Source organism: the organism of the source record quoted next, unplaced genomic scaffold (genome assembly GCF_019419815.1).
Source record: "Pyrus x bretschneideri cultivar Hongxiangsu unplaced genomic scaffold, Pyrus_bretschneideri_v1 Contig16, whole genome shotgun sequence".
Taxonomy (NCBI): domain Eukaryota; kingdom Viridiplantae; phylum Streptophyta; class Magnoliopsida; order Rosales; family Rosaceae; genus Pyrus; species Pyrus x bretschneideri.
In genome coordinates this window covers 3,537,592-3,550,562 of record NW_025999457.1, presented here as the reverse complement: position 1 = coordinate 3,550,562, position 12,971 = coordinate 3,537,592, and the positions used below count along the sequence as shown (strand labels likewise).

General features: G+C 37.9%; 2 protein-coding genes across 2 annotated transcripts in view; both read left to right on the top strand.

The window, feature by feature from the left end:
- LOC103934687 overlaps positions 1-12,971 on the top strand; it is an 84,394-nt gene that overhangs the window by 22,282 nt on the left and 49,141 nt on the right. The window lies entirely within an intron of this gene.
- On the top strand, positions 4,677-8,712 carry LOC103934684 (disease resistance protein RPV1). The gene is made up of 5 exons (XM_009344431.3): positions 4,677-5,274; positions 6,150-7,251; positions 7,472-7,735; positions 7,853-8,275; positions 8,364-8,712. The coding sequence occupies exons 1-5, from the start codon at positions 4,814-4,816 to the stop codon at positions 8,466-8,468; spliced, it is 2,355 nt and encodes a 784-aa protein (XP_009342706.2). The 5' UTR covers positions 4,677-4,813; the 3' UTR covers positions 8,469-8,712.

Here is a 12,971-nt window from a genome sequence, read left to right as displayed (position 1 = left end):
ATTATATCTTTGAACGTTCGATCGAGAGCCTCAAATGCAAACCTGTGTGCCATTGGTGCTTCATCCCAAACAACAGCTGATGTTTTTCTTATCAATTCTGCCAAATCTGACTGGATACTAATAGAACATGTGGAAGATGCATCTGGACTGAGGGGAATTTTAAATCTAAAGTGTGTTGTCCTTCCACCTGGCAATATGGTTGCTGCAATTCCAGATATTGCTGTTGCCAATATAATATGACCCTTACTCCTTAAGGTTGCTAACAAAGCACTATATAAGTATGTCTTTCCTGTCCCTCCGGGACCATCCACAAAAAATATGGCATTGTCTCGTTGTTCAATAGCAGGCACAATCGAGTTATATGCTGCCATTTGGTCTTCATTTAGATTTTGTACCGCATTGAGGTCTGCTTCAGAGATGTCAAGTGAAACTTCATCTTGTATTATCCTTGGAATTATGTTGTCTCTAACACAATCTTGTGTTATTTGTGGTAAATCGTAATCAGATACAGACTTACTATGTTGCATTAATAGTTCGTTCAAGTCTTGCAAAAGCTTGTTCAAGATAGAAGTATTATTTGTGGTACTTGAAGCAGAATAATCTTCCACCATAAATGAATGAAATTCATCCCATAATCTTCTTACTCCATGTGGCTTACAATAAACTAAGATGGTAACAAACAACCTTCGCAAAGCTGACGGCATGCGAATGCTAGTGGCTTCACAGAGACACTGTCTGATGCTATCATCATCTTCTAGCAAACCTCGTTGTTCCACTGCCTTCTTAAATGTTGGTTGTACAATGTCATTGACTGTTCTTAAATTCTCAAATGATGTTGGTCCTCTAACATGATTAAGAAGGATGCGTAAGTAGAATTTTTCACCCTTATTCGGCGAGACTGCATATATTCGGCCAATAACTTTATGGTTATTCATCCTTTCACTCCAGAGTTTATCTCTTTGACTCCATTTGAACCGTTCAGGGAATTCCCCGTATAAGTATTATCGTGCTTCCGGGCAAGTGGTATTCTTGGTAAAAAAAACTCTGTCAGCATAATCATCGAGTTAGTGTCATCTGCCAAAATATCTGCTACTCTTTGGTGAGGGTAAAAATGAATAGTTTGTCCTTCAGGAAGATGAATTTGTAATCGTTCCACCGATGGATAAAGTCGATTAGTTACAAATTTGAATATTCTCCATAAAGCTTCAGGTGCACAAACCCATCTTGCATCAACAAACTGCTTTATTTCATCTTGAATAGGTTCATGATGGACTTCAAAAGCTACTCGGTCGGGACCTTTGTAAACATATTTGTACAGATACTTAACACTCTTAATGCTGCAACAAATCTCAACATTAATATGACAATCATATCTGAGGAGTAGCCATGAGTTATACGGAATGACCCACCGATTATCCACCATTATACGTGCATTATGATCTAATGGGATTGGATCATGATTGTCTCTTCTACGATAGACTGGATAAGAATCATTTCTTTGAACTGTAGTTAGTGCAAATGGCTTAGGATAATTTCGTTTACAGCTACCACGTTTCATACAGGGTGACCGTGAATTGTGTATTCCACATGGACCATGTATCATATGCCTTAAGACGGCACCATACAATTCAGGCTCTTCATTTGGATTTGGTATTTCAGCCCGTACCACCTGATCATAATCATCTGGACTATTAAGCTTATCATTTTCTTCTAACATGAGAAGCATGTGAACATGGGGGAGACCGCGCTTTTGAAACTCAATGACATATACATATGTAAGAACTTTGCCTAAAACACCTTTTTTTATAACATCATTCTTCAACTCTTCAAATTTTGCACGAAAAACCCTTGTAAGCAAATCTGGTCGATCTTGTGGTGTTTGGCCAGGTAGTAGCTCATCACTTATTTCTTCCCAAGTTGGATTACATGTCATTGTTAGGAAAATATCTGGTCTTCCATATTTTTGAACCAAAGTCATTGCATCTTGATACCTTTGATACATGTCTCGGGGACTACCAACAAAAGATGATGGTAATATAGTCCTACGACGACCGACGTCTCCTGTATTTGTTTTGTTATAGGTCGTTAATAAGTCTAAATATGTTTGTTTTGTTTCAACCTATTAATAAGTCTCATTTAATATGACAGAACATGAACTTAAAGAATATATGTTTTATTATAAACTGATTAGCTTCATACCTGCATTATTTTGTCCTGCAATTAATGAGTCTTGCAGTCCTCAATAAAATTCAGATCGAATTGTGTGTTGATTATTACGCATCCATCTAAGCTTTTGTGATTCGCTCTTGACGTAGTTATCAACTACATATTGTTGCAATAGGCGGCCACCACGAAGTAGAAGCGATTCGTCGTGTTGACGGATCTAAAATGATAAAATTCATTGTTCAACACAATATAAGTTTTAAAAATTAATATTGTATTCATAGAGATGAAGGTCTTAGGTTACCTGAAAAAGATACGAATAATAGTCACAACATGTCACTTTTCTGCTATTGTTATTTCGAGTATTCACATTCCATCCATATGTTTCATAAGGTAACAACAATGGATATTGTAAAGGGTCATAGTAGCCAACACAGTCTTTGATACTCTTAAGTTGACCATCTGTAGTTTGCACAACAATATCTCGACCTCTAATGTTTTCTGATCCTTCACCACCTACTATGATTGCAGCAACCTGAGATGCAGACGGTAAACAATATTGTCGTTGATTCGCGGGCTGCTCTTTGATAATCAATCTACAACTTTGCAAATCTTGACGTTGCGCAAGGTGGTGAAATGTTTGCACAAATGGATTATATTGATTCAAGATTTGTTGGATTTTTTCAACCACATCTCTGTTTAGTGCTTCACTTTCTCTCATTCGATTGTCTATTTCATGAGCTGTGTCATATATATACATTTGTAGGAATCTCGGTCTACTATCTCTAATAGGCAAAAGACTTCCAATCTTATGATATATGGAACCTTGAGCACGAAATGTGTAAATACCACGTCTTCCTGTTGCTAGGTTTTCGTCAACATGAACTCCCATTGAAGTGAAGGCAAAAATGTGGTTGTAAGCTCGTATATTCTGCCTAAAATGTCTTCCCTCGGCAGATTGGTTGCAAAAAATCTCAGTCATTTCAGGAGGGGACGGTGCCAATGGTAGAGCAAGCTTTCCACGTAAGCAACACATTTCAGATGTTTCATGAGAGAACAAACGGGCATAACAATCTGGACATGTGGTTGGATTTGGCATGTGAAATCTTGGGATTTCCATGTTTTCATTAAAGTTTCTAGCACAATTATGAATTGGCCTTCTTCCCATAGTATGATGTCGGGGTGGTACGTCCTCGTTAGGCTAGATCTCATTTTCATTAATGAGATTAAAAGCATCCGCTTAAAAAGAAAACATTAAAGGTGTTTCATGATTTAGAGAGCATAGTTGAAATTGTAGGTATTAATATTCAAAAGCTGATACCTTCATTGATGATGGGCAGATAACAATGACTCATTGGAGTATTCGAACTGAACGATTGCGCTGTTGTATTTTCTGTTATAATCAAATGAAATGGAAGTAAGGTAATAAGTAGTGTTTACAGTAATGATGATAATGATGTTTATCTTTTTCAAAGTTGTACTATGGTAGTTTGTGCGATTACCATTATTAGTGAAACTTTGTATTAGTCCATCCCGAGGCAAGCGTGTCCTATTTGATCGGGCAATTTGCCTTATATGAGTTAAGCGCATTGTTCTTGGAACTTGATTGTTGCTGCCTTCTCCAAACGGCACTATGTTTAGTCGTTCAACATGATTGCTGCTGCCTTCATCGAATTGCACTATGTTAGGGTGTTGAACTTGATCGGCATCACCACCAAATAACATTATGTTTGAGCGTTGAATTTGTTGAACACGATAATTGGATCGTCGCCGTGCTAAATATTCGTGTCTTTGGCTTGAACTCATTGAATTCCGCCTCATACGTTGTTGATCCCGCCATTGCTCTCGTTGGCTTTGTGTCTCATCAGTAACATATGCATTTTGTTGCTCTAAACCAAGAAACGTAATGGTGCATGAAAAATATTAGTAAGCATAGAATATTATTTAAATACCTACATACGTATTTTTTTTCCTTTTGTTTTTGTAATTGAATCATTGGTATACATTACGTTTTTTTTTATTTTCGTTTGATTGAGACTGCCTAGGTCACATAATAAGTGGCAGAGGAAGAAGAAAACAAAGAAAAAGTGAATGTTTTGTATTTTGAGCTATTTTCTCTTTAAAGTCTGTAGCTTTTAGTGATCAGAAAAGCAAAAATTGTGGATTGTTTTGGATGCCAGACCTTGGATGAATAGTACTGTTTATTTTAATTGATCACAGAAAAGAAAAACACATTTTTTTTGGATGAGAGTGGTTTTCTTCTTGCCGTTTTCGGATGAAAATGAATGCAACGCCAATATCTCTGAATCTAGGGTTTACTAAAATTTTTATTTTCAAATAAGTTATTAAAACTATACATACGTTCAAAAAATGTAAATACTTTGAAATAAATCTGATATTATAGGATGGGTTAGAGGTAAAACTGGATGTGGGTAGCAATAATCTTTGAAGATTCTACTTTATATATATATATAATTTTTTATTTTTTTTTATTTTTTTTAACAAGTTACATTTTTATGGTCAGCTTTTTCTTTTGTGGACTTAGAAACGAGGTGTAGTGGACTTTGCCAGTTGGATTAAAAATTCATCTGCCCATGGTGCCATTTTGCAGTTCCGATCAGACATCAGAGAATTGGTGACTTGCCAACAGATGGATAACCAGGGGAGCAAGTACGACGTGTTCTTGAGCTTTAGAGGCGAAACACGCAGGGGCATCACGGACCATCTCTACCATAGATTAAACGACCACAACTTCAATGTCTTTCGGGACAAGGACAAATTGATTTGTGGGGATGTTATAGAAGAAAGTCTGAATCAAGCAATCAAAGAGTCCAGGCTTGCTGCCATCATGTTCTCAAAGGGGTATGCGGAGTCCAGATGGTGTCTTGACGAGCTGGTGGAGATCATGGAGTGCAGAAGAACACTGGGTCAACTTGTTTTTCCGATTTTCTTCGATGTTGCTCCTTCAGATGTCAGGCATCAGACTGGTAGTTTTGAACCCGCGTTTCGGAACCATCGACAAAGGTTTGAGGCTGAAAAAGTCCGGCAGTGGAGCAATGCTCTCCAAGAAGCTGCAAACTTGAACGGCAAGGATTTTTCAGAGACTGACAGGTAATAACTTTGCTCATTTCCTTTAATCATTGCAAAGCTTAGAAACTCTAATATATAAACCCTTGATCTATCTCACTACATATTAGTGTATAAGATTCAAATCTTATACTTTGTAATTAAATTCTGTACCCATCGGAATTAAGAGCAAGTCCACTCCTCCCAAATTGCCCAAGTAATTGGGTGATTGAATTTCCCAAGACCCACAAAATTCTCTCCACCCCAACCCAAACAAGTCGGGATATAGGTGGGCGCAACACCTCCCGACTGGGCAGTCGGTGTGATGTCTTGCTAACGTCAGCATGACGTCATCGTCTCCAAACGTTGATTTACCCTCGTCCCAGGCCGCCAAACTGTGGTTTGCAGAAATTTCATTGATGTTTGGCAGTCGGATTTGCGGTCTGGGAGAACGGCTCAGCATGTAGGTGCTGGATTGAAGGATGGATTTGATAAGTTTGAGGGACGAGGACTCTGAGTGGACGATCGAGAGAAGATGGCGAAGATTTTACTTGGTGTTGAAAGGGTACTGAAAATGGCAGAAAGGAAGTCGAGTGAAGGAGGTTATATGGAGATCATGGCTCTGTGATTCGGGGCAGGGAGAAGCTGCAGAAGGATTTGGTCTCCACGGCAGAAAAGAAGGATCAGGAAAGAGACAAAAAATGTTTGTATTAATTTTTTAATATTATTTGTCTGGGCGAACCATTTACGGGATGGAGATGCAGTGGGGCGATTATTGTCCACTAAGACAGTAACTACCCAGTGCCCAATTGCCTGGGCAGTTATTACCCGGAGTTGCTCTAGGGTATATATTGGTACATTTTAATCCTTCAGTCTCATAGTAAATCTTACTTTTCCTTAATTACGAATTTTAATTCCAGGTATGAAGCAGAGTTTATCACGGAAGTTGTTGACCAGATCACTAGAAAACTGAAGAAACCACGCCTTAATGAAGCCAGGTATAAAGTTGGAATAGATTCTCGCGTGCAAAAAATCAGTACTTATTTAAATGTTGGAGGATCAGAGGGTGTTCGCATAATTGGAATTTGGGGGATGGGCGGACTAGGTAAGTCCACGATCGCAAAAGCTATTTTCAAGAAATACTACCACGAGTTTGATGGTGCATGTTTTCTTCAAAATGTGAGAGAAGATAAGAAACTGGTTAATTCGCAAAACAAACTTCTGTATGATGTTTTGGGACCGGGCCACAGAAAGGTGCATATGGCCGATGAAGGGACCGAGGAGATAGAAACAAGACTTCGCAAGAAAAGCGTTCTTGTCATAGTTGATGATATAGACTCTGTGTCACAGATAGATATATTAGCTATAAGACATGACTCGTTTGGTCCAGGAAGTAGAATTGTTATAACAACAAGAGATAAACATTTGTTACAGATACCTGGAGTGGTGGATGAGGTATGTTCTCTGCCGGCAATGAATAACGATGAAGCTCTTGAGCTCCTTAGTTGGCGTGCCTTTGGAAAGAGTTCTCCTAATGAAGGATATCTCGAAGTCTCAAGAAAAGCTGTTGATTATTGTGGGGGTTTACCATTTGCACTTGAAGCCGTAGGTTCTTACCTATGTAAAAGAGACACAGAGAGATGGACAAGTGCACTGGAGAAATGGAATGAATCACAGCATAATTCGGATATTCACGAAATTCTTAAGATAAGTTATGACGGGCTTAAGGATAGCGAGTGGGAGGATATATTCCTTGATATATCCTGTTTCTTTACTGGAATGGACAAGGACCGTGTCATGGCAATATTGAATGGGTGTTACCCTGATCCAGCAACAGGTATTGAAGTACTCCAGCAGCGATGCCTTGTAACTGATGATCCAAATGGCAATCTGATGATGATGCACCGTTTGATTCGGGACATGGGCAGAGAAATCGTACGTGCTAAATCCCCTAAGAAGCTTGAAAGTCGTTGTAGATTGTGGAATCATCCAGATGTAATAAAAGTATTGAGGAAAAAACATGTAAGTACATCCTCAATCAAAATGCATTCGAAAAAAGATACTGATCTTATTTACTGAATTATTTGAAAATTATCCCTGTAACACAGATGACTAATTTAGATTTTTAAAACAAAACTGATGTCTTAGCTCTATGGCATGGATCCAGTACTGGTGCTCTGCACCGGTTAAAGTCTGAGCAAATAACCCTTGTCTTACTTTATTTTCTTTTCCTTTCTAACAGGGAACGGTAGAAATCGAAGGAATCGCTTTAGATTCTCCAGAATCTGACATGCTTAGCTTCGATACAGAAATATTCACAGATATGTCGAAACTGAGATTACTCAATATAAAAGGCGTAAAGATCACTGGAAAATGCAAAGATCTTCCCGAAGAGTTAAGATGGTTAAGTTTGTCTTACTTTTCTCTGCAGGTGCAGTTTAATCAACCAAACTTAGTTGACATCGACCTGAGTGGTAGCAATATAGAACTCTGGAATGACAACGTGGTACAATACAAACCCAACCAAACATTAATTTTTTCCGCCGGGCTTTTTAAATACCAACATCATGCTTTCTCTCTTCCATTTGAATTTTGATATTTGTTTTCCCTTTTTGTCTCACAGTCACTTGAAATGTTGAAGTTTCTCAATCTTGGTTATTGTGCTCAACTGAAACAGTCACCAGACTTTTCAGGAATCCCAAATATTGAGATATTGATACTCAAAGCCTGTAAGAGTTTGTCAATTATTCACCGCTCTGTTGGACTATTGGAGAACCTTAAGTATTTTTCTGTTGATCATTGCAAAAGCCTTCAGGAAATTCCAAATTTACCAACAAATTTGGAAATCTTGAAAGCCAATGAGTGCATCGCATTGGAAAAGATGCCAGATTTTTCAGCAATGTCGAGAATGAAAGGACTGCATCTGAATCACTCCCCCAAGCTCACTGAAATTACAGGCTTGTGTAAGTCATTAGACTCCATGAAAAGGATTCGTATGGAAGGGTGTACCAATCTCACTGCTGCTTTTAAAAATGAAATCCTACAGGTCCTCTCTCTCTCTGCACCCATCCGTATACAGCTTATATATGCATGCATGTATTAACTTTTTGTACAAATCTTACTCCATGGTATAGGGAATGAGCGCGAACAGAAATGGTGTTCTTTTTCCTCCCGAAATAGGGGTTTACCTGGAGCAGGAAAATTTAGTCAATCAATTTTCCAGTCTTATGACACGTTGAAGTGCGTAAAAGAAATTGATGTCGCATATAGTGGAGACTTATACCGAGGATTTCAGAGGCCAGGCACCGCAAGGTGGTTACGAGTCGACGATGTATTATTGAGTGGGCTTTGTTTTCTAACCTATATTATGTTTATATAGTTTCCAGAGTGATTTTATGAATGTTTTACATCATGCCACGCTATTATTTAGAAATGTTATTTGTTGAGGTCGATTTGAGATTTATGAAATTATTTTGGCATGATAATACATATTTTATCTGCTCATCATGCATGTTGACACCAGTGTCTAGTACTTGTCCGGGATCAAGACTAGCTTCATGTATATGTTCACTTTGCACCGTTATGCTTACTTTAGATTCATTGTAGGTGACAATCTGCATTAGTTGCTTTTGTATCTTGAACTCGTGTGTGACGCACTTAGCACCAGCTTCACGTGTATGTAGTACTTGAGCGTAGATTTATTACACACAACTTGTTCCATGTAGCTCTTTCTCCATGAACTTGTGTGTGTGCATATCATTAATGAGCATATTACTTGTGTGTGTGTGCTTATCATTAATGAGCATATTATGTTACAATTGATGAGATATTTGTGATTTACCCATATTCTTAGCATATTCACTTTTATACTATTACTGGGTTTTCATATTTACTTGTATGATTTTACAAGGGTTAAACTCTGTTGACTACCCTCATATTTCGTGGTTTTCAACATTTAGTATATCAAGTTTTTTTCATCCCAGAGTCATAAGAAGAAGGAAAAAAAAATCGAATCTGCAACGCAAAAGAAGAAGAAGAACAACAACAACAACAAAAAAAAAAAAAAAAAAAAAAACAGCAGCCTAAACCCAGTTTGTTCCACCCCCTGCCCCACGATCGCGAACCCGAACCCAGACCATGAACTCCGTATTTTTGGGATTTTCAGTGTGGGTGAATTTCGAAAATACTTTGAGATGAGGAGTTTGAGTTTGAGATGATTTTTGGACTGGTTTTGTGGTAGATCTCCATTAATGTGGAAATGACGAACTGGGTTTTTGTTTTTTTCCTTCTTCTTCTTCTTCTTCTTATGGGTTCTTCTGGGTTGGGGGCGGGACTGGGTTTTTTGTTTTTTTCCTTCTTCTTCTAGGTTCTTATTCTTGTTCTTGTTCTGCGTTGGGGACCGCCTGGGGGGGGGGGAGTGATGGGTTTTTTTTTTAAAACTTTTATTTAATTAATTATTTTAATATTTTTAATGACACGTGGTGCCCAGTCATTGTCCACCTGAGCGCCACGTCATCACTTAACGGGAGAATTAACAGTTTGACTAACGGATGTATGAGACTGTCCCAAAATTAACACTTTAGGAATGACTCTGGGATGAAAAAAACTTGATGTACTAAATGTTGAAAACCACGAAACATGAGGGTAGTAAACAGAGTTTAACCCACTTTACAAACTATAAGGGTTTGATAGCGAGGGGTTATATGTTACGAAAAGCAAGGGTTTTAAAAACCCTTATTTTTGCCCATTCAAACTTTTTGTTTTGCACCTCTCTAGGACTTAGTAGTTGGATTTTGTGACGATGAGGGATCATTGGTGGTTCTGATATTCGGGTACAAAAATGTAGGAATTCTACCTCCTATTAGTTGTATAATATCCATCCTACCCAGTATGAGAATATTCTCTTTTCTACTGCAATGGTAACTATGCTTTGACACAGCATGCATTGTAACAAGGGTTTATTCCTGCGCTGCGCACTCTCACTCTTAGTTAATTTAGTTTTAGACTTTAATTTTAACTATGCTCTGACACTACATGTTATAACTCTCACCATCTCTCCAGGTGTCAGCGAACATGCCCAATGGCAGAGCCACATGGAGGCCAAGGTGGGCACCAGCCCATCCTGAAATGATTTACATTCGTTATCTGCTAGTCTCAAAACAACATGTAGCTTATTGGTCCTTGACGTTTTGATGTTCCTACAAGTCATAGGTTCGAACTTGCTGGGTCAACATACTTCATCTGTATTTTTGAACCAAAAAACAAAAACACCTTATAAAAACTAACCCTTTTCTTGGTTGGTTGATATGAAACAATCTTTTGAGCCATGATTTTAATTTTTTGTTTGATTCTAATGTTAACTTATTTATCAAAGCTTTTAACAAGTTTTTGGCTGATGTCATGCTGACGCCAGGTAGCTGTTGGATTTGATTTTGTTTTTTGGGACAATTTAAAAATTAAAAAAAAATCTAATTTTGTTTCCTATAAATACCTAAGTCACTCCTACACCATTTCTCACATAATTTTCACAATTCCATACTATTCTTCACATTCTAATCTATTTCAATTCTTCAGTTTAATTCTTCATTCTATTTCAATTTTCACAATTCCATAATTTATTTCAATTCTTCACATTCTATTCTATTTCAATTCTTAATTTTATTTCAATTCTTCATTCTATTTCAATTTTTCATTTTATTTCAATTCAATTTCTTTCAATTGAAGTTTGCAATGGATTCCAACTTTGGATCCTCTTCGCATTCCAACTGGGGATCCTATTGCACATTTTTGGGCCAAAACGATCTTGTTGTTTACGTTCACGTGCCACAAATAAATTACCTACAACAGGATCTTGCTGCACATATTTGGGCTAAAAGAAGCATGGAGTGGGCATTTAAGTTTTTTTTTTTTTTTTAATGTTGTTTAAGTTTCATATTTAGCCTATGGCCCTTTGGCTCCCTCGGTTGGAGATGGTTTTTTGGTCAAAGGGCTATGTTTGGGCTATGGCCCTTTGGCCCCCTCAATTGGAGATGGTATGAAATATGGTATGACACTGTTCATTAAAATATAATTTCTTAGAGGGCTATAGGCCTAAAGCAACCCATCTGGCCCTTCTTCGATTGGAGATGGCCTAACTTCCCAAAACCTCTTAAATATATACTTAAAGGCTTGGATGTCTTGGGCGTTTTAGCTTTTGTCTCCAACTGGTCATGTGTCAAAATTCATCTGGAAGTTGGTGTTGGAACCAAATTCGCGCGTCGTCATGAATGGTAGTTGTGCACAAACTCAAGCAATGTACAAAATAGTAAACAACTATGAGCAAGCCTAAAGCCAGGGTAGGGGAGCCGGCCAATGGCTCTTCGACGGTCAAGTTATTGAGTGATTTTAGACTCAAGCAGTGTGCAAGAGAAATCAAGTGTTTAGATTGCATTACTAGAGCAAGTGCAATTTAATCACCAACCTTCTCACTCCTCAGTTACTCATTCTCTTTAACAAGACCAATATGGGCACTTTGCAGTTCAACCAGCTCCCTTTTCAAGTTCTCATTACCAAACAGGGCACCTTGCAACTCCACTTCCTTGGACTCAAGCTTACTGGCAACCTTCTAGAGATGAGTTACTTTGTTATACATGGAGACAAGTTCCTGGTCTTTGGCAAAGCTAGAAGATCGAAGTTCAGAGTTTACACTTTCAAGGTCATGGATTTTTAGTAGGTTGAGGGCAAAATATTTATGTGCAGCCTCTAGCAGCCCTTAAGACATAACGAGCCTAACCTTCAAGTCATCAACTTTTTGGCGAATTGCTTCCAGCTGCACAAAAGTGGGGACATAGACATTGGATCCTCTCAAATTGGTAAGCTCAAACTCAAACTTTTCAATATTTTAGGCAGTCGAATGAACTTAAGCTACCCTTGCCACCTTGACCCCCTTAGCAACCCTAGTTAGGGTTGGGCACGGGCTGGGCCGGGTCCAATTTTGAAGGAATCGGACCGTACCAAAGTTTAAAAGAAATGGGCCAGTCCAGGACAGGTACAACAGATTTTAAAATAGGAACTGGACCGAACTCAAACCGTTTAATACGTGCTGATTTGGTCTGGGTACACGGGTCTTCTTTTTTTGGCAAAAAAAAAAAAACACAATTTTTTTGTCAATTAATTGGGTTATCGACAAGGACTAAATAGCAGCAGAAATCTCAGTAATTGCTCTGAAAATCTCTGAGTTGAAAGCAAAACATGGTAATATATATGATATCCACATTCAAACCTTGTCGTAGATTTCAAGTTACAATCTTCTATGTATAATTGATTTTTTTACAACAATTGCACAGCAGCACAGATTGACGGAAAAAATACAACATCTACACAGATTGCACAGTTTGAACACAGATCACACAATATGACTCAATAAACTGGGGAAAAAAATACATAACAAGATAATTTCATTGTAGGAAAAACATCTGAAAAAGGTGTAGTGTGAATAATTGTGCGAAAATGGAATAAGACATAAACTATTGCATCGTGGTTAGCAGATATTGAAAGTGCACTTAAAAGATAAAGGACAATGGTCATGGACAAAAATCAACCAGCTTAGATCAAGAAGAAACCATTACCCAAAATAAAGTTGAACATGAACCCATTAGCCAACAAATATATAACTAATAAATTATAAATAAATGAACAATATGATAAAAACCCATTAGATATACAGAAGCACATAGACAACCACAAACCCGGTTGAATGAACA

Bases quoted from the DNA above. Each gene is read 5' to 3' on its own strand.
- LOC103934684 (XM_009344431.3), top strand. From the start codon at position 4,814: ATGGATAACCAGGGGAGCAAGTACGACGTGTTCTTGAGCTTTAGAGGC. The intron at 5,275-6,149 runs GTAATAACTTTG...TTTTAATTCCAG, and splicing joins GATTTTTCAGAGACTGACAG to GTATGAAGCAGAGTTTATCA. The intron at 7,252-7,471 runs GTAAGTACATCC...CCTTTCTAACAG, and splicing joins AAGTATTGAGGAAAAAACAT to GGAACGGTAGAAATCGAAGG.